Source organism: Girardinichthys multiradiatus, chromosome 23 (genome assembly GCF_021462225.1).
Source record: "Girardinichthys multiradiatus isolate DD_20200921_A chromosome 23, DD_fGirMul_XY1, whole genome shotgun sequence".
Taxonomy (NCBI): Eukaryota; Metazoa; Chordata; class Actinopteri; order Cyprinodontiformes; family Goodeidae; genus Girardinichthys; species Girardinichthys multiradiatus.
The window spans coordinates 38,232,833-38,256,332 of NC_061815.1; the positions used below are offsets into that span (position 1 = coordinate 38,232,833).

At 40.0% G+C, this 23,500-nt stretch overlaps 1 protein-coding gene across 3 annotated transcripts in view; it reads right to left on the minus strand.

Annotated features, from left to right (window-relative positions):
- Positions 1-564: 564 nt before the first annotated feature.
- The window catches only part of elf1 (E74-like ETS transcription factor 1), a 54,452-nt gene continuing 31,516 nt past the window's right edge, over positions 565-23,500 (minus strand). For all 3 annotated transcript variants that reach the window (XM_047353648.1, XM_047353650.1, XM_047353649.1), the window contains 8 exons: positions 18,939-19,259; positions 11,182-11,356; positions 9,422-9,526; positions 9,152-9,313; positions 8,933-9,016; positions 8,102-8,294; positions 7,534-7,893; positions 565-3,329 (listed from right to left, as the gene is read on the minus strand). In XM_047353648.1, the coding sequence (XP_047209604.1) occupies positions 2,522-3,329; positions 7,534-7,893; positions 8,102-8,294; positions 8,933-9,016; positions 9,152-9,313; positions 9,422-9,526; positions 11,182-11,356; positions 18,939-19,007 (1,956 nt within the window). In that variant the 5' untranslated portion in view covers positions 19,008-19,259 and the 3' untranslated portion in view covers positions 565-2,521. The remainder of the gene's footprint in view (positions 3,330-7,533; positions 7,894-8,101; positions 8,295-8,932; positions 9,017-9,151; positions 9,314-9,421; positions 9,527-11,181; positions 11,357-18,938; positions 19,260-23,500) is intronic.

A 23,500-nucleotide genomic window follows, 5' to 3' on the forward strand; every position in this document is an offset into this window, starting at 1 on the left:
AACGCAACCATGAACACTTACACACAGTCCAATCTTCACACACATATAAACACATTAACATGCTGCAAAAGAACCCATGTAACCTTTTCTTTCACCAAACAGAGTCTTAGCACACATACTCACACACTCTCATTTCACTATGCAAGCTGTGCTGACAGACGCGGCTGTCTTCAGCTCCGGGCATGTCACATGCTAATGTCTTCAACCACCCACAGCAACTGGAGAGGCAGCAGTGCTCTTAAGTACAGTCCAATCAGTCTCCGGACTGCTAATGGCTCCAATCCAGCTTTCTACAGCAGCTTTTACTTTCTCTTTTGAATGCCATGCGATCAAATGTCCCCCGAAGCTGCAGCAGTCTGACAATACCGCTGAGTTTTCAAGGCAGAAACGGTTTCATTATGTCGACAGCAGAAACCGATGGACTTAGTAACCGCTATTTGTTTCCGAGTTTAATCTGGTGTTCTGTTGTAATGTTTCTAAAACATCTGGTGTTACATTTCATCTTTGGCTCAAATCATTTTTAAACGACTTCTCTTGCAAATTAATAAAAACAACACCAAATAATACAGAGAGATTTTCTTTTTAATTACCATATTGACTTTTTTTTTTTTTTATCTAGTCTAAATTCAGCATAAAAGGAGGCCATTCACAACCCAAGACAACAGAAGTAACAAAACAAAATGCAGTGGACATACCTCAACAATTCACAGACAACAGTGCTTTAGAAAAAAAAAAAGACTGGATTTAAGAAAATAAAGAAGAGAAAGTCAGATTCAGATTTTAATGCAAATATAACCCAGTGTATTTATTGATTGTCAAAACATTTGTGCCAGCATGTTTTACATTCAGAGTGCCTGCAGAATGTGGAGCTCTTAAGCTGTTGTGAGGTTGTAAAGCAGCCTTTAGCTCTTGCGCCGAGGATGGAGGTCAGGTGGCTGGAGAGTCCCTCACTCAGTGGCTACAGCCCACCAGAAAAATACAAGCAATTTAGCTGTGATACCACCCAGGATCAATATGGCTTCATCCCCAAGCTGGTCAGATGGCTGGCCTGAGAGGTTCTTAACCAAACAGGACAGCAAAATAAGGAGAAGGCACAAACTTTGACTGACCAAAGACACCATGACAAGACAGGGAGAGAAAAGAGGAAACAGCAGAGCACAATGCAGTGCCGTTTCTGTTCCTAACAAATGTAGAAAGCTCATATTTCAAGCAGAACGTCAGTAACGACAGATACATTTGATACTCTATGTAACACGAAAGCAGGACATTATTTTTGAATGGATAGCCTCGACTGCATGACTGTTGGAAAAAGCAGAGAGGTATATCCGCTGAAAAGTGGGAACAAAAAACTAATTCTGTAAATGTTTAAATCAAACACATAACAGAGATATTCACAGCAGCAGAATAATGATGCTGCGCTGAGCATTTGAGACCAGAACTTAAAAAATAAAAACACAAAACTGATTATATTGAATGCTATACAAAAGAAAAAAGATTCTGCTATTTAAGCTTCCTGGTATCTTCTTTTTAATCTTCCCTCAGGTTTGCATGTGAAAAGAAAACAAATGTGCCTTATCTTTACAGAATTTAGGAATTAATAAAATAAATAAATTTGTTGTGGCCTTAAAATTGAATCTCATTTGCATAATTATACGTCTACATACAGTATATATATATATATTTATAGGTTCATATATATATTGTTTTACATAAACAGGATTTAAATCTTGAAGCTGCAGAGGGAAAGATGGATTAAAATCACTATTATTCAACCTGTTCTGTTCCTTCTATCTAGCTGTGCCTTCCAGTCTGCAGCTCCACACAGAAAATGCCCTTTTACATGTTAACACAGTGTTTTAATGCAAGGGCTGATCAGGAGTATATGAACCCCTACTTTGTTTCAAAATAACTGAATATTAAACTCTTGTCTGTCTTAAAATAAAATAAACAAGGTAATTCTTTCCTTTAACGTCTCATAAGGCACTCTTTACTTAAACTCTGTTTCTTTTTCTGCAGATTGAACACAACAACCTACATCCCTCAGAAACGCAGTCAAAGGACAACATCCACTCTTCACGTGTCCCTTCTCGTTGCACTGTTTGGCATTCAGTCCTCATTTTTGGTTTGTTGCATTGTCCTCTTCTAACATTAGTCCAATGAGATGTAAGGTTAAAATAAAAACTTGACTGGCACATTTTTTATTGCAGACAGGGATCCCAGGTTTCTCCAAGCATTTTGTGCTATGTGTGTGTGGGATTTCTTGTCTACATGGAATAATCCTCAATCTAAGGCTAACTTCTAAAGAAAAACTAATCACTCCCTAGATTTTTGAAATTAGGCACATAGTCACATAACATGTGAGTAAACAATAAATCCTGAGGTTGAACTGACCAACTTTTAAGAGCAACATGTTGTAAGTTCCCTCACTTCTGATATTTAATCAGACCATTGTGACAGGAAAAGAAAATAAAGTCTGTGGTCAATTTTTTTGGTTCACTTTGTGTGAAAGAGTCCTGGGGCCCTAAGCCTCTGCAGGCTCTGTTTTTATCTGGATAAAGTTTGCAGGCAACTGAACAGACAGTGGCAGCTCCTGCAGGCTTTTGATTCCCTGCTCAGGCTGCAGGGACATCTCCCCGCGCACCTCCAGCTCCTCCACGGGGGTCAAACCTTCACCGGGGCTGCTGCTCTGGGAGTAATGTCCATTTATTAAAGTTTCACTTGCAGCACCTTGGGCCTGGCTTTGACTGGTATCAATGATCACAGTCCTGTACTGCAGCTCTGCCTCCCCAGCCTCCATCTCTTCCTTCTCAAATGCGTGTGCCGCCAGTGATGGATCACCGTTCACTATTGAATGGAAGTAGCTGGAGTCCAGAATCTCCTCTTTGACCTGCAGCGCCGACAGATCGCTGGACTTTAGCACTGTGGCTATTACTGTGCCAGGCTGGTGCGCCACCATGGTATGCCCACCTGTGGTATTGATGGTGACAAGGCGGGGGAGACCGTTGAGGCCGGAGGTTGCAGAACTAATGACTCCTGGAGGGGAGGTACAAGAGGAGGCAGAAGAAGAAATGGCAGAGGAGCCCAGATTGGTGACCAGAAGCTGCTGTGGGAGGCCGTCCTGCAGGCTGCTGGACCCGCCTGTGAGAGAGGCTGTCTGGATGGTGAGCACATCTTTCCCACCTCCTGTCGTGGAAGGCACGGTGTGAAGAATAACCCGAGGAGGGGAGGAGTGGCTGGAGTCCCCGTTGGCCAGAACAGTGAGGGGAACAGACTGGAGAGAGCCGGAGGATGTCAACACCATGGGCACAGACACGGGACTGCTGATGGTCCTGAGAAGACAAAATTTTAAAAACTGAATATGCAATCGGAACTAACCATTCAGTCCGTATCTTTTTTTTCTGCCTTATTTTATATAAGAAAAAATAAGGAAACCCCACAAAACCCTGCGTTTTTCAAACGTCTTTGTATATATGGATAATTAGTAACCATTTTAACAATATTAAACAATTCAAGTAATACGGAAAAGTAAAAACTGAAGAAAATACATTCTGAATTTTTTTTTGTAAAATGTAATAATAAATGTATTTCTGATGAGGAACAAATAAGGACACCACCACATTTATCCCAACTTAGAATGGCTGAAATCACACATAGGCCTAACATGCCAAGAGCACACGATGAATCACCATGACTCAGCATTTTGACTTGTTTAAACCTAAGACATATAGTTTGGTGTACTCCTGACTGTTGGAGTGAGAGCAAACACCATGGGGAGATCATAAAAACCTGTCTGTGGTCCTCAGAAAAAAAGGTTAAGTCTGCCATGAGTCTGCTTCCCCTTTTAAAGAGGTCTAAAAAGAATTTAAAATCTGCCCTTCCCCTGTATAGAAAATACAAGTGGAGGACGTTCAAAACAACTGCCAACATGCCCAGGTCTGACCGTCCAAGTAACCTCACCCTGAAAGCAGACCACAGGATGCTAAAAGAAGTCTCCAAAACCCCTAAATGGCAAAACAGGACCTACAGCAGGCTCTTGCTATTGTAGATGTGAAAGTGTGTGCCTGTGCAATCAGAGAGATGGCACAAGTCTAACTTTCATAGGAGGTGTGCAAGAAGGAAATCTTTATCATCTAACAAAAACATGAAGGTCAAACTGAAGTATGCCAGAAAGAAAATAAACAAAGAAAAGAAATTGCTCTTTGGACAAATAGGTCAAATATCGGTTTACTAGAGGAGAGGATGGGTTTGGTATAAACCAAATACAATATTCCACAACATACTTGAAAATTAGGAGACAGAAAGTCCTGGGCCTAGTCAAAGCCCAGATATTGATTTCATTAAAGATGCTGTGGGGTGACTTGAAACAGTCTGTACATGCAAGTAACTCCTCAAACATTTCACAGCTGAAATGAGGAGTTGGGTAAAGTCTCCTCAGACCAGTATCAGAGACTGGAAGATGACTACAAGGAGCATCAAAGAGATAAAAAAAAAAAAAAGAAAAAGAAGACTAGAGATTAAATGAAACACTTTTTGGAAAGGGGTGTCCTAATTTGATTCCCTGTAACTGTATAGGGTCAGTATATCTTCCAATGGTTAGTTGTATGTGCTCTTGGATTATTTTTATACCCACTTGCTCTTTTAACACTACAATCTTGTTGTTTTTAAACTAAAGTATGAAGCCTGATACATAGGCCAGAGTTTACAATCTATATCTTTGGAAATGTGGAGGTATTTTTTCTTTATTAGACCCTACTGAGAAATATAACCAGCATATCACAATGATGGTGGAAAAAAGCAGAACTAATGCCCTCATTATTATAGCAAACAACACAAACATCTCTACTGTAAAAAATGTTATACTGTTCACAGTTCCTTACTGCAGAGCCGTTTCCAGCTGGAAAAATATCACAAGAAAAAATACCATCCAGAGCAAACTAAACCATATAACAACAGACACTGCAGTTTATCAAAGAGCACAAACGCTGAAACATTGTGTATATTATAAAGGTACTATTAACTGGCGAGCAGTACATTTGTCATTTAACTGGTGATATTAAAGGGACAGTTCAGAAATGTTGTTCTTTAGAAAGGTTATATTATAACAAGTTATTATCTTACCAGCAGTGGATACCTTTCATTTAGGCTAAATTCCAATTAGTTTGTCCTGAAGGATAGAGCTAATGCCAAGTCCAGGAGGATCCAAGACCACAGCGGACCTCTACCTTCTTAAAGCAACTCAAAAGTCCCGTAGCAGTTTATACAAACGTTTTTTATGAACCTTTAAACCATCGACAGGTATGCATTACCGTGTTATTTGCAGAGAATCCAGTAATTATTTACAAAAGGAATAAAGGTCGGAGGCAGTGCGCCACCAATGATCTTCCTGGGTGAAACGCATACTGAGAGCGGAACATGTAAAGCATTTAATCAGTGTAATATTTTTGTCTTTTACGTCACTTTGTGTTTATGTCTATATTTCATACAGATAGATTACTGGTGGTACACTGCCTCTTACCTCCATTTCTGATGTAAATAATCATCGCTTTCTCAGCAACAATCCCTCCGGTGCCAATGTGGTGACTGTTTAAAGGTTTATAAAACATTTACATCAACTGCTCAGACGCTTTATGGGATTAGAAATGTTAGAACGTTGCTTTCTTCTTGAACGAGACATTGGTTTCAGCCTCGAGGTCCAGCCAATCTAGATTTACACTAACTGAAGGATGCCAAGAGAGGTTTTTTTGTCAGGTAAGATATAAACTTCTTATAACCTTTTAACAAAACCTCACTTAAAAAATCCTGAAATATCCCCTTAATGTCTGTAACTTGACAGGACATTTGTTGTCAGTTGGAGGTGTAAAAAAATAGTATGAGACACTTAGAATCAAATATGTTTTTAAGTTAATGTCTATGATATGAATTATCTTTTTTAGATTAAAAGCACTGCATATGTATTTTAGCATGACAAAAATGTAAGCTATGGATGGTTGGATTGTGGTCCCTTGTTGCAATTTAGATGTTCTCCAGTAGTTTGGTTAATTATAGCACAGCATTAGCATAGATTAACCCTCCTGCTTTTAACTGGAGGATTTTAAACCAATATAAATGAAAAGGTTTTAGTTTATTAGTTTTATGGCAACATTTTCACTGACACCTTGTCTCTCAGGTAAAGTGGAAGTAGTCTAAGGTGAGGTGCTGGCTGGAAACACCTGAGCCCACTGTTTCCTGTTTGTTTTGATCCAGCTGCTCCTGACCCAGTGGTCCTGAGGTTTTGTGTCAGGTTTGGACTGACTTATTCTGGTTTGCATTAAGCAACCACATTATCATGAACATGCACACATTTACTCAACTGATTTACATGCCACACTTCAATTATAATAATTGGACTATTTTTGATTACATCTAAGTTTGTCTAAAACAAAATAACTGGTTGTCAAAGCTGGTGAATCTCCCTCTTATTTGCTCACAGTTTGGGTTAAGAGAAAAATGGGGGCTCATCAAGGGATGGTAGGTAATGCAGGAATAAGATGATAGCATCAAGAGGAGAGAAAGTTGAATTTCTATCAGTTCAACTATTCAGTAAAACAAAAGGAAAAACTGGTCTTAATTAGGTCATTGCAAATTTTCAGGAGGTAGACTGGATCTACGTAGCACACATCTTTGATCCCTTGACCTTTATGAAATCTTTCTCTGTCCCAATCACATGGTTATCCATTTTTTCAGTTTGCTGCATACATTCAACCTTAGGTATTCTCATTCCCCAAGATCTTATAAAACTAAACATTTTCTCTTTAAATTAGAGTCTGTCTCATGATGTGCCATAAATTTACTACCAGCATGTCACTTTGTCTGATAACCTTAAAAAACTGTTGTATCTGTGTTTGAGACTTTGGTATGGTGTTTGATCCCTAAATAGATTAAATATAATCTGATTTTAAGGGTTGTTTTATGGTAGAACTGATGTCCAGACATTTAAACATTTGTCTTCAATGTGAAACTAGTCTCTCCATTATACTTCTAAAAAGAAAGCTTAGAACTGAATGGGACAATTTCCAACCTTCTAAATAAACACAGTTTTAAAATAATTAAAAACTACATATTTTTTAAGGATCTTTTTCTTTCAAATATGCAGTGTAATTACAGGGCTTGAATCTTTTCACATTAAGTCCTATTTCATATACAAACTTCAACAGATTTTATTGGCATTTTTTTTGTGATAGACTAACAAAGTATTGCATAATTTTGAAATAGTATTAATTTGCGTTCAGCCCCCTGAGTTATTGTTTTGAAGAACAACCTTTTGCTACGGCGGCCTTTGCTCTGACTACATGCGAATGTAATTGGTAACACACGACTTAACTGGGGTATTACAGTAAAAGCGGCTGAAAACAAAATGATAATTTTCCTTCCTCTTCACATTTTTGCTCTACTTTGTGTTGGTCTGTCATTTAGGGGTTATGAATACTTTACTAAGGGTATAGTTTGGTGTGGAAAGTTAGTAAATAGTGTTCATTTCAGCAGTGAATCTCCTACCTCACAGCTTGTGCTGTGTCTTGAACAGTCGGTGTCTGGTTTTCTTGTAAAACATGAACAGAGTGAAGCAGCTGCTCAGCCTGTCCTACATCAGCCTCCTGGTACAGACATTCATCTCTGGGTTCTTTCTTCATCGGTTTCACCAACAAATGTTGTCCACCTTGAGACCTCCCGTGGCTTTTGGACCCTCCGCGGACCACACCTCGTCCGTTGGAAGATCTTTGGTTCTCGTAGCCAGTGTTGGCGTCCGATCCCGTCTCGTCATCCTCAATCACCACCAGGTCAGAAGGCATCTCTTTGAACTGATAGACCAGACGCTGCCCTTCCACTTTAGCAAGGATGCCTCTCTGATAGTAGTACCTATGGGAAGAAGTAGGCAAGAGTCCGTTTAACCAGTTATTGACATAATTGACATTAAAGTTTAACGAGTCTCATAAAAATTTAAACTGTCGTTCCAGTGTGTTAATATCTGTGGAAATGGTGTCTTCAAGGTTAAATACTGGATGAGAGCTTGTGAGCGTGATAATGTCACTTTGGAAGTTGTGGCTCATTGGTATTCTGCTCTTACCTGAGAGCCCTCCCCATGGTCTCATAGTTCATGTCGGGCTTGTTCTTGTGCTTGCCCCAAAGCTTTGAAACAGCTTTGGAGTCCACCAGCTTAAAGATGCCTTTTTCACGCTGTGTCCACTTGATGTATTTGGGACAGGTGTTTTTATCTTGCAGCAAAGCCAGGAGGAATTCCCACAGGTAGATGGTGTTGCCTGCAAAACAAGGGGGCTAATTTGAATTACGGTTTTAACATTCAGGGTGAAATTCAAGTTTTCGATCAGCGCTAGAATTCACTTAGTTGTTCATTTTCTATATGTAAGCCATGGTGATGCAGGAGAAATAGTTTTTTCTTCCAGATATTGTTGTGACAGACATGTGTGCATGTGGGCCATGGAAAGAAATGAATTATACCAAACTCGGAAGTGGATTACTCTAATTTGCCAGACACTGTGGCTGGCAGTGGTTAAAAACAGCAGCACTCCCAAAAGTCACCTGAATCCCAGACTACGTGACAGAGTGATGTATACGTGTGCGGCTGAACCAGACATCCAAAGCTCCTTCCTCTTTTGTGTCGTGCTGAATGGTCCAAACAAAGCGGCGCTGCCCGGCCCCTATCAGTAAAGCATCGGCGTGCCCTCCAGGCTGCAATCACTCCTGTTTTCCCAAGAAACACACCACCACGAGATCCCCTCATCCATTAATTCGCTCAGATTCAACCCAGCTGCACTGCAGGGGCTGAGGGCAGCTGTTTGCCCGCTCCACAGGAGGAATAGGAGTGATCACAAGAGGAGGAGAGACCTTGATTTTTATTGGCTCATTAAAGAAAAGTGGACTAGTTGGTGAGGCTTACCTTTGCCCTCTTTGCTCTTCTTCCTGAGTGGCAGGTTAGGGGTTGTGATTGGAGAGCAGGGGCGCACTACCCGGGGCTTTCGCACTACGATTCAATTTGAGAAGTATCATGTTAGGAGGTGAAATGCCTCAACAAAATCATGTGATCACCTTCTACTCTGAATTTTAGCAACTAATTATTTATTTGGTCTAGTAAGTAGGGGAAGAGGGGAAAATGTACCTTTGTTTTTTTTTTGAGGTTTCAAGGGACACTTTTGAGGAATCTCATCCATGGATGAGGTGTCTTCATCCAAGGACATCTCAAGGGCGACGCTGTCCATTTGGTCAGGCCTGAGCGGAGTGTACGTCATCTCTGACTCTAGCAGATGATTGTAGGTGTGAACTGCACAAACAGCAAAAACAAACACAAATGCAGACCATAATGTATGAGTTTATCACCCAAAAACTACACATTTACGCAAAGCAGAGTGATAAGTACAAATGAACTCACTCATACGCTTCTCATCCAAAATATTATTTGGAGACTCCATATTCAGGAGAACTGCCGCAGCTTCGTTTGTCTCCATACTGTCGTCGGCACGGGAAACTCTTGCTTCTGTCCACAAAAAGACAAAAATGCATCAACTGGCTGAAAGCTTCATGGGAAATCATAAAGTTAGACTAGTTTCAATTGCCACAAAAAAAGATCGTTATAGTGTGAGTGTTGAATAAAAAAAGGAAAATCTGGATATTTAACCTTTATACAGTGCGGTGAAAAGGTTTACCCCCTTACAGATTTCCTCTGTTTTTGCTATTTTGTCAAACTTAAGTGTTTCAGATCATCAAACATATTTTAATATCACTCAAAGATTACTCGATAAAATACAAAATGCAGTTTCCGAATGAGTTAATTTATTAAGTGAAATAAGCTTACCAAAAAAACCTGACCCTATGTGAAAAAGCAATGCCCTCCTTGTTAAATCATGAATTGAATGGAAAGCCCTGATCACACCCAGGCCTGATTACTGCCAGACCTGTAGAATCAAGAGACCACTACAATAGAACCTGACATACAACACGAAGTAGGGAACTAAAACAAAAGGCAACAGATTTTGCATTTCAATAACAGCTGAGAAACAGTTGACATCAACACATTTCAGTCTGAAAAGGCTTAAAAAGGTCTCCAGCAAATCACAGTAAGTGAACACAGTGGTGAACCTTACCAAGAGTGGCTGGCCTAGAAAAACGACTCATCCAGGCGGCCACAAAACAACCCAGAAACACATCTTAAGCACTGCCGGCCTCAGCTAAGATCAGTGTTCAAGGCAAACGTGGCAATGAAGAGTTTCAAGGTTAAAATCCACTGCTCACCAGCAAAAACACAAACAACTAACATTTGCATTAAAACATCTTGATAATCCCAAAGACTTTTGGGAAAATATTTGGTGATGAATTCTGTTCTCTACCAGATAGTCCTGAAGAATAATGTCTGGCTCTCAGTTTGTGACTTTGAGCTTAAGCATACTTGGTTTAAACAACAGGACAATGATCCAAAGCACAGAAGCAAGGCCTCAACTCTCCCATGAATTAATTCTGGGGTGGCCTAATCAAAGTCTTTTGAGATGTTGTAGATTACCTTAAACAAACTGTTCCTGCTTGAAAACCATTTATTATGACTGAATTAAAAGGTAGAGTGGCCCAAAAATTCTTCACAGCAATGGAAAAGACTTGTTGGCAGTTTTCACAACCACTTGATAGCAGCTGTTGTTGTCAGGATAGGTAGACATAATCATTAAAGCAGCTCATTTTATTTTCAGTACTCTAGAACACTTTGATAAAATAAGAAAAACAGAATTGTTTTTAGATTTGTCTTCCAAAGAAACAGATTTTCTTGTAATCTGTCAATATGGTCTTGATCAATAGCTCCAAAGGTTTCCGAAGTTCTTACAAAGTTTCTTTTGGCTTTTTGCAGCTTTTTCATTCATTTTCCTTTTAATCTTCTACCTTAAAATAACAGCATATTCTACATTATGAGGCCAAAAGAATAAGGGAAGTGAATAAGGCATCAAAAAGTATACAAGCTATAGCAGTATCAGAAAGTCATGGTTTTAACAAGTTGTTTTGTGCCTGAATGGCTCATTGCTGAGAGTTTAGTAGCCTAACAATCAATAATCATTCCTCTGAAAATGATCAGGTTCTGGACCTAAAACAAGGGAGTACTCTGTCTGAGAGTTGATTATTTAAAGTCTTTCTAAAGTGTTGAATCTCTACCTGAGAGATGCACTCCTTCTGACAGGATGGACTGTCCCTCCACCACGCTGAGAGTTGTGTCCACCATGATGCCATTTGTCACCTCATCGGACTCGAGGCCTGAGTAGACCTGCAGCAGGTCAGCTGTGGGCACCTGCTCGACGATCACGGCTGGGAATACTGACGGGTCATCCAGCTGAACAGAGAAAACACACATGCATTCAGTAAGACATGAGGTATTGTAGTACAGGAGATCCCTCTGGGAAGGAGAGGAGTGAGCGTCTTTGAGCATACATGCGTACGAATAGATTAAAATATACATTTATTCCTCCGAAATATAAACCCCACATGGCATCAGTTTAATGTTCTAACCCAATTTGGTCTCTTTAATTGCTTTGTAAAACATTGTGGATTCATACACAGTTAAAGCTAACATGGAGGCAAGCAGCATGGAAGAGAGCTCATTTCTGTGGTGTTGCAGCAGCCCGCTGGGACCCTCTATAGAAGACAGGAACCAGCTGTCTGATCTGGTCTACTTCTCCTGAGAACCTAATCTTATGCCCTGAAATTATATAAGCCCAAATGAATGTTAATGAATCAGATATGAATTGCAGGCGAGCACCTTCTTCATCACGTTCAGGGAATTTTAACCTCACCCTCTCATTTCAGGCTAAGCGAGGCCTGATGCAGGGAGGCGCGAGGGGACCATGGGGATTGGCGGAGGGTGGCCAAACTGTCAAGCAACATCTGAGGAGACAAACTCGTCTGAGAGCTCTTCCAGTGGAGATCGTGTCAAGAATGATCACTGGGGTGACTGGTTCGTGACGGGGGTAGGTGGGGTGATGAATAACTCCATTCTTTAATTAAGGGAGTCATCTGTTGCTCTACATGTTAAGAATGTGCTTTGAAAAAGCATGAAAATATAATCTAAATTGAATTATATTTCTTATTATGATAATTATCGATTTATTTGTCTTTTATAATACATGTATGGCTTCAATTTTAATTGATAATCCTTGTTTTGGTGTTTCTATCTTCAGTCTAGTGATTCAGACTGCCTCGTATTAATTTAATGATTTAATGTAATTTTGCAGATATAAATGAAAACTTCTTTTAAGCAATGAGCCTAAAACGACCAGCAGATGGCAGCAGAGTACACATTAAATTTCCACTGATTCTCGTTTTCAGGATGAATGTGAACTGCTTTATGAAAATAAAGTGTGAACCAAATAATACAAAATAAAATAATTCCACTGACATGGCTATGAGGGGTAGTAGAAATGTGACAAACCGAAAGCTGAGGTGATTTTTAAGATGTGGCTGAGATCAGTCACAAAGCATTCAAACTCAGAGGGGAAGAAAAACGTAAGGAAGCCTCTGTTCTTCTAGCCTACAAAGCTGGGATTTATTTCATTTTTAGCCACACAATGAAGATCAATAAAAACAACATTTGTGCAGTGATGGGTTAGTTTAAGAGAGAGCCACAGAAGCAAAAAAAAAAAAAGCTGCTGGAGCACCAGGAATAAAGGCTTATCTGTCTCTTTTACACAAGTGTTCATTGTTGCTTGGGACCTCGGGGGCATACCAGGTGTCCAGGCCTTGAGCTGAGGGAGGGGGGTGGGAATGGCAGCATCCAAGTGCATGCTTGTATACCCATTTCTGGTACTGTTTAACCAGGACACTAACAGACCGGTTCATTCATAAAGGTTTAAAATATTTATGCCCTTTAGGCAGCCCTAGCAGTTATTTCACTAATTTTTCTATTAGTTACTGTACACACTGTAAATAATCTAGGTGTTTATGGTGGCTCCACATGACATCGACCATAATTTTAAGAGTTACAAATACCCTACGTGTGCCAACTCAGCAAGAAAACTATAAAATCTCTCTCCTAATAAAAAAAACAACATTTTTTGCTTTGACTGCAGATGCAATCAGCTTCTCTGAAATGTTTTTCAGAAGTGAGAATCTTTGCTCAACACTATCATAGCAAGACGTTGAGGCTGCCACATTTTCTTGGACTGACCTAAGTCACGTTTGTTGTCCTTGAGCGAGATAAAGATGTGTTTTGCCCATTGGTCCTGAGACAGCAGCTCATCCCACCTCCTCCCATCAAATCTCACACTTTTTTGCTGCCGTAGCATTGAAGACGTGAAGCTGCTGTCTCTGAACACTGTTTTCATCTGAAATGTTTACTTCTTTTGCTTTTTTTTATTTCCGTGTAAACGTGGCAACAACGATTTGAAAAAGGCCTCCACAAACCTCACCAGAGCTACGACCAGCAGAAAGGTTTCACCTAAAATGTTTCTTGTTGAATATAACGCACATTTTAACTACTCCTTCCTCTTTGTTGACCTGAACAGGGTTTTTAAGTAGAGGGAACAGGGGTGATAAATATCAGGCTGATTTGCATTTCTGAGTTCCCCATTTTGCCTTTGAAAGCAACAGCATCTGTGCAGGCTGTTTCCCTCCACACACCCTCTCTCTTCTGCTTTACCTGCCCCAACACAATGGCTTTCAACTGCCTATATGCTTTCAATATCCTCATTGTGAAATTTGGAACAGCACAACCACCCATTATCAAAAGTCAAATGCCTCCAATAAAAACATTCTGTAAAAGCTTTGAAAGGAAGGCCTCAGATTTGTTTATTTATTTAGTATAAATCTACATTAGTTGGTCCTGGAGGCTAAAGCTAGCTGTTAGCTACAAAAGGTACCAAAGAGGGACTCTACAGTTTTAAAGAACTTCACTTTTTTATATTTTCTGATGTTTGCATAACATTCCTCCAGTCGGTCTGACTGGAAACTATCAAAATGCTTAAATATCAGCTGATCATTGGTAGCCCACCACCTCCTAGCTGCATTTCCTGTGTAAAAAATCATTAGTGTCAGTGGAAATTACACCCCAAAGGAAGCGTGAGGGTTCATGAAGTGTTAGCATTAACCGCTGTGATGTTTATGAGATTGGAGAGTTTTAAGATGACAGAAGTCTGCTTTGTTCTTGGCCTCCGTCAGACTAAAGGAGAATTTATTTTAGTCATACTTTTAAAGGAAAACTCAAAATCCAGTTTTTTCCTTTCTTTCTTTTCTTTTGTTTTTCAAAAAAGAGAAGAGAAAATGTTTAAATGAAAGGCAGCCATATTGGATTTTGTGGTTGAGCTTGGCCAAATATCGTAGGAGGGTTCTTTCCACCAAACCGGTCCCAATCTTTAACTGTTGCTAGTGCTTGCTTACCATCAGTTCTTTGTGTTTTAACCCCCTGGAAGCTCTGCCTCTGGACATGTTAGACTGGTTCCTCTTTGCACCGACTTCGAGCTGGGCCAGAGGTAAGAACCAGTCCAGGAGCTGGAGGCAGGCTTATAAAGATCAACAGCCAGTAAAAATGTGAGCGCCATGCTTAAAACTCCTTGGTTAGTTTTGGTTTTAATTCATCTCATTTAAGACAAAAAAAACCCTATAAAAACACTGAGCAAAAACAATAAAAAATTGGATTAGCACTGGAATAACATGAGCTCACCCATCTGATCTAAATACAGGTCCTTCTCAAAATATTAGCATATTGTGATAAAGTTCATTATTTTCCATAATGTCATGATGAAAATTTAACATTCATATATTTTAGATTCATTGCACACTAACTGAAATATTTCAGGTCTTTTATTGTCTTAATACGGATGATTTTGGCATACAGCTCATGAAAACCCAAAATTCCTATCTCACAAAATTAGCATATCATTAAAAGGGTCTCTAAACGAGCTATGAACCTAATCATCTGAATCAACGAGTTAACTCTAAACACCTGCAAAAGATTCCTGAGGCCTTTAAAACTCCCAGCCTGGTTCATCATTCAAAACCCCAATCATGGGTAAGACGGCCGACCTGACTGCTGTCCAGAAGGCCCCTATTGACACCCTCAAGCAAGAGGGTAAGACACAGAAAGACATTTCTGAACGAATAGGCTGTTCCCAGAGTGCTGTATCAAGGCACATCAGTGGGAAGTCTGTGGGAAGGAAAAAGTGTGGCAGAAAACGCTGCACAACGAGAAGAGGTGACCGGACCCTGAGGAAGATTGTGGAGAAGGGCCGATTCCAGACCTTGGGGGACCTGCGGAAGCAGTGGACTGAGTCTGGAGTAGAAACATCCAGAGCCACCGTGCACAGGCGTGTGCAGGAAATGGGCTACAGGTGCCACATTCCCCAGGTCAAGCCACTTTTGAACCAGAAACAGCGGCAGAAGCGCCTGACCTGGGCTACAGAGAAGCAGCACTGGACTGTTGCTCAGTGGTCCAAAGTACGTTTTTCGGATGAAAGCAAATTCTGCATGTCATTTGGAAATCAAGGTGCCAGAGTCTGGAGGAAGACTGGGGAGAAGGAAATGCCAAAATGCCAGAAGTCCAGTGTCAAGTACCCACAGTCAGTGATGGTCTGGGGTGCCGTGTCAGCTGCTGGTGTTGATCCACTGTGTTTTATCAAGGGCAGGGTCAATGCAGCTAGCTATCAGGAGATTTTGGAGCACTTCATGCTTCCATCTGCTGAAAAGCTTTATGGAGATGAAGATTTTATTTTTCAGCACGACCTGGCACCTGCTCACAGTGCCAAAACCACTGGTAAATGGTTTACTGACCATGGTATCACTGTGCTCAATTGGCCTGCCAACTCTCCTGACCTGAACCCCATAGAGAATCTGTGGGATATTGTGAAGAGAACGTTGAGAGATTCAAGACCCAACACTCTGGATGAGCTAAAGGCCGCTATCGAAGCATCCTGGGCCTCCATAAGACCTCAGCAGTGCCACAGGCTGATTGCCTCCATGCCACGCTGCATTGAAGCAGTCATTTCTGCAAAAGGATTCCCAACCAAGTATTGAGTGCATAACTGTACATGATTATTTGAAGGTTGACGTTTTTTGTATTAAAAACACTTTTCTTTTATTGGTCGGATGAAATATGCTAATTTTGTGAGATAGGAATTTTGGGTTTTCATGAGCTGTATGCCAAAATCATCCGTATTAAGACAATAAAAGACCTGAAATATTTCAGTTAGTGTGCAATGAATCTAAAATATATGAATGTTAAATTTTCATCATGACATTATGGAAAATAATGAACTTTATCACAATATGCTAATATTTTGAGAAGGACCTGTACTGTTCATTTTGAAACCACCACTCCACTGGTAAAAAATAGGCTGATGGAGCTGTGCTCACAGACACAGCTCTCTCCATTTTTGAGCATCTTTTTGCAGAGATATTAAAATATCATTACATCATTTGTGTAGGCAAACCTTGCACTACAAATCTCAAAATAAACCAGAATGAGGATCAAATATTTCTAGTGACGGACTGCCGTGACTGTGGAAAACCAGACCGGTTCTTTACCGAACCAAAAGAATCTCTTTGATAAAAATTTTAAAAAAGACGTTCCCACTATGAAAACAGATTTTAATGGTACCTTTTGTAAAGGCAGAAGTTTGTAATGACATGGTTCAATACACTCCAGACTCATTCAAAACTGTGAAATAGCCCTTTAGTTTATTGCTAACAGTGAAGGTGCCACTTAGCGTCTTTAGCAGCGGTCCACTAATCCAGACACAGTATTCTCACTGGGCTTAGAAATCTTCTGTCTGTCACGCGGTCACCAAGTATCCAAAATGCTGCCAAATAAACAAATTCAACATGATGGAGGCTTATTTAATGCTTTTGTAACTCGCCGCCAAAGAGATGCGAAGTCTTTATTAGTCGACTGTCAACAAAAAAAAACGTTTCCCTTTCTTTTTAAAACATGAGTTAAGATTTTTAAACGGTTTTTTTAAGACAATTTTGATTAAAATGTTAGACCTATGTGAATAACAAATACAATTTAATTCAGTAATTCACTTACCTGATAATTTATATTTAATCAATTTTATTTGTCAGCTAAGTTAAGTGAAATTTCGTTTACCTAAATTGGTATTTTTCAACTCTGGCCTAGCTTTAACGCCTTAATACAGTAGATTTCATAATGGTTATCTTCAATAGGTTTTAGCAAACAACTGAAATTGATATTTTAAAGCCAAACATTGTTCAAATGATTATTTTTATTAGAAAGGAACTTGCAGTGTACAACAAAGAAAGCACAATAAGCCAGTGTTGGAAGGAAAATATTTCGAGATGTTTGTGAGGATACTAAACGTCTCATTTTTAATTGCTGCCAACAGCACTGTTTACTACCCTGGATCATGGGCTTTGTAGTTTTGTCAAAGCCTAATAATGCTCAAATTCTTTAGCCAAAACTACCACACATACAACAAAAGAAATGCCGCCATGGTGTTTGGGAAGAAAACAAAGAAGCAAGCCTTAAAGAAGCCACTGAAAGAAGCAATGGATGAACAGGTGTATTCACTTGAGACCTAACTAAAGGTAATTAAAGACCTAGGATGAAAAATCAGGATATATTTAAGACTTTTTAGGGCCTAGATTTCTAATCATTAACTTATGACTTTTCAAGACCCTGCAGGTCCATGGCTTTGACTTACTTCACCAGATGAAGTCACATGCTGACAAGCATCTTTGAGAGACTTGAATTGTTGAAGATGACAAAAGCTGGAAATCATCACACGCGTCCAGAGCTAATCATTACAGAAGCTATGATTTCACTCAGCTATGAGTTTGTTGTGGCATTAAGACAGTCAGCAAAAGCCCAAAAGGCCACCTAAAAGAGGTGGATTTCAGTGCTTTAGCATGACTTGGTAAATAGGGTTAAGGTGCTTGCACAACAGGCTGAGTGGGTGCCACAGATAACAAAACTGTCCCAGTGGAACAATGTGAGACCTTTTAGCTGAAATATTGCGTCCCTTCCAAGCAGCGACACAACTGGTCTGTCAGGTTGGGCCTGAAGCACGGTTATTCAGGGATCTAGTAACAACTTGTCACTCTAGATGCACATACACATATACTGGCGCACATAAACACTCGTTTCGCCTCCTTTTACCAATGAGCCTGCTCCAAAGGATTCAGAGCTGGCTGTGGGGAGGAGATAACTGCACACCTGATCGGACCAACGACAAGAAACACAGGCGCTAATACGTATCGTGTAAATGCAACGACAACCTTTGTGCCACAAACACATTCAGGTCCAAGCCCCACCCCAGCTCACTCCCACGCACGACGAAACCTAACCTTGCTGCAGGTTTTTCCATCTTCCCATGTCTTTTCTCCCAGCAGCCCACACTCTCCCCTTCCCAGACCTCCTCTCTGATCCATCCTCCTCCAGAGCCGGCATCAGAGTCAAAGATCAGAGACTTATTCCTCCTCAGTTTGTTTTGACAAGTATATATATAAATAGGATTATAAACACTGCCATGAAAGAGTATTAATACCCTTGGAACTTTTTCACATTTTGTCATACTGCAATCACAAAGGTTAGTGTATTTTACTGAGACTTTATCTGAAAACCTAAAATCATACATATTTGAGAACTGAAAGGAAAACTGGAAATAGTGTTTTACATTTTTTCACAAATATAAATCTGAAAAGAGTGGTGTGCAGTGGGATTCAGTCCCCTTTACCGATATCTCAAGGTGCAACCAACTGCCTTCACCTAAATAGTAATAGAGCCCACCTGTGTGTGATTTAATCTTAACAAATTCAGCCGTTCTGTGAAGTCTTCAGAGGTTTGTTAGAGAACATTAAAAACTAACACTGCACATGACCCTGAAAACACTATCTCCACTGTGGAACATGGTGGTGGCAGCATCATGGTTGGCTGCTATTTTTATGGCAGAAATATTCATGGTAAATACCTGATTCATCTCATCAATCCCGTTGGAAAATTCAAACACCAGTTCACTGGGCTGTACGGCAGTCGTCATCGCAGAGAAGTTCAGAGGGCGGGGAGCAGGCTAAAATGTCCCCACAGTGATGAGTACTCCTCCTCCACCTCCTTCTTCTTCTGCTGTGGCTTAACCACACACAAAATAGCTTCTGTGTCGTCCTGTTTCCTGGTGCAGTTCAAGCTGAATGAGAGAGCCGAGGTTTCACTGAAGCGTCGTAGCCCAGATGGGAGCAGCCTCACCGCTCTCTGACACAGAGGCCGGACTCCGCTGCGCCTGGAGGATCTACACCTGCATAAGAAAGGGGGGGGGGGGGGGGGGGGGGGGGGGGGGGGGGGGGGGGGGGGGGGGAAGGTCAGTAAACATAGCAGATCAGTCGATCATCACCAAGAAACAAAGAGGCCAGTACAAGCTCAGTGTTGAGGAGGCCTCAAGGAGGGTTCAGACTTATCTAGGTCATGTTTAATTTTAATTTTATCCGTGATGCTGCAAAGCTACATCCTCTGATTCATGTATTTCTGCATGATAAATGCTTATACAAAAATACAATCAAAAAGTCAAGACAGAGAAAACTCTTCACCAAAAAGCATCAAGAGCAAATTATATTCATCATTTGCAGAAAATGTTAGCTAATTGTAATCTGAATGAAAATATAACGCAATAAAACACTGAAAGCAACAATGACTGCCTCTAAATACTACATTGAATCATTTAAAATACTTAGAGATGCCTCCAATATTTAGTTCATGTGAGAAGTTGTTTGGTGTATACAGCATTACAAAACAGCACATTCAAAAGCTCAATATGCTACTGTAAAGTTCAAATAATTATCTTGTTAAAATATTAGATAAAGAAAAAAAAAACTGAATCAATAACAGGTAGCGTACATCCAATTCCTCTTGACAACAGGGGCCCTAAGTGCTAATCGCAATCTCAGTCAGATGTAGTCATAAAATGTACAAATGATTTTCAACTTGACTTGCTTTGGTGGGTGACGCTGCAAAATCCGGCCTTTTTCCAGACAGTGACTGCACCATAATAAGCACCACCAGACTACAACACTTCAGAGTGAAAGTGTTACTCAGAATTACTGAAACTGTATTTCTTTCCCAACATTTCTGCAGGTTACTGAAGCTGCTAGAGAGCAGGAGAGCACGAGACTTTCAGCAGATAACAGGAAGGATGGACAATTGCAGTAGTAGAAAACCTATATTTTCATAGCTGTTCTTATATCTTATAGTACTTATAGAGAACTTATTTTTTTACAAAAGAAGTTCTGGTTTGATTCCAATCCCCACTAACTCTTCCTTATTTAATCTTTCTAACTCAGCAACAACATACTTGCTAACAATTGAAAGTCGCACCCCGCTTCACACCACCCTGGATCATAGGGTCTCAGAGGCTCTGATATTCTGATCAAATGAGGGGTGAGGTGGTCTGGGTGGACCCTCCAGATACAGATTAAAGATCAGTTTAAAGATGCTCAGAGAGTCCCTCTGTGTTGACTCTAAGGGAGTGGCTCTGATCACGGAGGAGAAGGGGGTGGAAAGCTGTTTCTGTGTAGTTATTAGTGTGTGCAAATGTGATGAGGTGCGTCCCATAACCCAGTATCCACAGGCAGGGTTCGGAAACAGACAACAGGAGGGATTGGCGTGCTGGAGAACAAAGAGGAGGTAGTGGTGAAGACGTCAGAAAGCAGTATTTGGTCCAACCCCCCTCACCATCTGACCATCAGTATTCCTTCTTTTCCCACTGCTGCAGGGTGGAGCTTAGTTGCTTTGTAATGTCTGTCTGACTGTCAACATTGCATTCCAATCGTATTATAACTTTTATTATAACTTTTTGCAGCATTTGGTGCACAAGAAAACTAACTGTAAAGTTTTTAACTTTACATAATACCAAAGATTCAGCCTTAACAGACATATGCGACAATTCTCTGCAGAAAGGGGAACAGACATGGAAACTGAATCTGAGGGCTTGTGTTTCACTCTGCCAGGCAGAGCATGCCCACAGCTGCCAGAGGTGGGTGCTTCTCCAGCTGCACATGTGGAGCTCAGTGTCCCAAGCTGCCTGGCATGCTTTTTTCTGTCCATTACCAGCTCCATGCACTAAAGACGAAACGCTTTGTTCAGTCTTTCCAAATTAGAGAGGCTGCAGCTGTAAATAATGTTAAAAACAAAAGGCAAATCAAAGAAAAATGTGGGTGGACATGTGTCTGTCATGGTAAATAACCCCTAATTTAGAGTTTTCAACACAGCACATAGACAGATTTATACCAGATGCCTTGCATAACAGCACATTAACTGGTTATCAGATGACAAGAACACAGGAGTGTTATCAAATTAACAAGTCAAGATATCCCTTTTTCTGCTCGTTCTTTCACTGCGATTGTACTTGCATCTCTAATTATATTCATGTGTTTACATGCAGTCAGCTGAATTCATGCAACCAGGTGTCGTGTTGTATATCTTCTATATCACTCCTGTCAGAGAGGGCTTCATTGATCTCCATGGCCTAGTTGACAGAGAGAGGACACAAGAGAGGCAGCTCTTCCTCAGATGCAGCCTGTAAATTATCCCTGAGCACATGACAACAGCTGCCTTGTAACAGCACAGAGGCCGGGTTGTAACTGCACTGGCTACGTCATGACGAGAGAACGAGAAGAACTGTGGAGGGAGGGATCATACATTGATGTTAGTCAATGCATAATAGTCCACAGAGCAAATAGACTGCCTGTAAATGGCTCTGGGTGGGGCCCTGTTTTGACAGACTTCAGTATTTTAGTGTGGTTAACAAAGAAGGGTGTCACAGAGTCCTGTGATGAAATACACTCAAACACAAGCTGCTGTGTTATGCCCCATATATTTCCTATTTATTTATCTGCCAAACTTGAGCTCAGCTTTGGTTTACAAGAAAGAACTATAGAAGATTATGTTTTTTGTCTTAAATTAAGAAGGATAAATTCCGGTGATCAATGTGCCTTTACCTTTGTCTCTAATGCAAAGTCAGTGATTGTTTTTGGAAGGAGCAGCTGCATGCAGCAGCTATGAGACTGAAACAATACAGTCACATTATAGGCTAAAAATACAAATCTCCATGGCTCATGCTTTCAACTAGTTAATTCTAATGCTTAAAGTTTTAGAAAAAATCTTTTAGGAATGCACTGACTGGACCAGTGTCCAGTTTTCTTTCAGATTTGAGGTAAAGATTCCAGTTTTGATCTGATTCCAATTTTTCATTTCTCTAAGCACTTTCACACAGAAACGAGAAAACAAATGCACCGCAAGTTATTAAACAGGGGTATAAGATAGGCAGTTTCCAACAGAATTTGAACAACACACAAAATTACCCCCTTTTATGCGTCAAAGTATACCCCTAATCTTCATCTGATTCTTTTTAAACTCAAAAACGTATATAAAAGATACATGCTGTTGGTCAATGCATTTAATAAATAGAAAAAAATGGATTGTGTTTGACCCAGCAGGTCTCAGATCAAAGCACATCTAGAAAAATAGGCAGAAATTGATCTCTGGTCGAATGATTAAAGGATCTCTAATTATTTTATGTATGACGAACAGCATCTAGGGATTTTCTCCTTTAGTGTTTAATAAGAACGACCACTTGTAACAAAACTCTACAAACTGACGTTTCTCCTTTATAAACCTAATGGTATTTAGTATATTTTAGTTATAAAAAAGTCAAGAACAGTAAATTATGGTAGAGTTTATACGTAACTTCTTTACATATTAAAAAAAAGCCAAACAATACACACCAGAGTAGCTAATGATTCCATTTGACTTAGTAAAAACAATTAATGAATCTGTACAATTTTCTCAAAACGTTTGCATTTAGAAATTTTTTTATTTTAGTTTTAATAACAATGAGCAGCTGGGAGATGACAAAGTAAAAATAAAATTTGAATCTATTGTTTTGTCTGATTTACAAACCAAACCAACAGAATTTATTATATTTTTTTTAAAAGGTCAATGATGGCATAAAAATGGCCCACCTTGGTAACAAAGACTGGTATCAAGGTTTTGAAAAGTTACATTTTAAAAACTTTGAGGGTTTCCATCATCCTACAGTTTAAGGTCTTAAATGAGATGCCAGAATGGCCAATGTTTTCTCCGGCTGATTGGAGCCTGAAGTAATGCTGAGCTGCCCCTGCCCTACCCGTTGCTGTGTGTTATCGGTGTGCACAGCAAAAGACAAATTTGACTGCTTGGCGTTATTACTACAACATCGGTCATTTTTTTAGTACTGATGAAAGTATTTCTGGAAACGATGCTTATAAGGATTTGGTTTTTTTTGTTTTTTTTTAGGAAGGGTTGGTACAAAGGCTGTTCCAGAATTACTCTATTTTCATGTGGACAACTCTTAAAATCCTTGAACCAGATGGATACCTGACTATCATTTTATTATAACTTGCAATCACAACAGAAACTTGTGTCAGTATGGCACCAAAACTGGCTCTAGCCCAGAGGAACACACCGTTCTCTATCCAGCCTATCACACTTATTAAAGTATTAAAG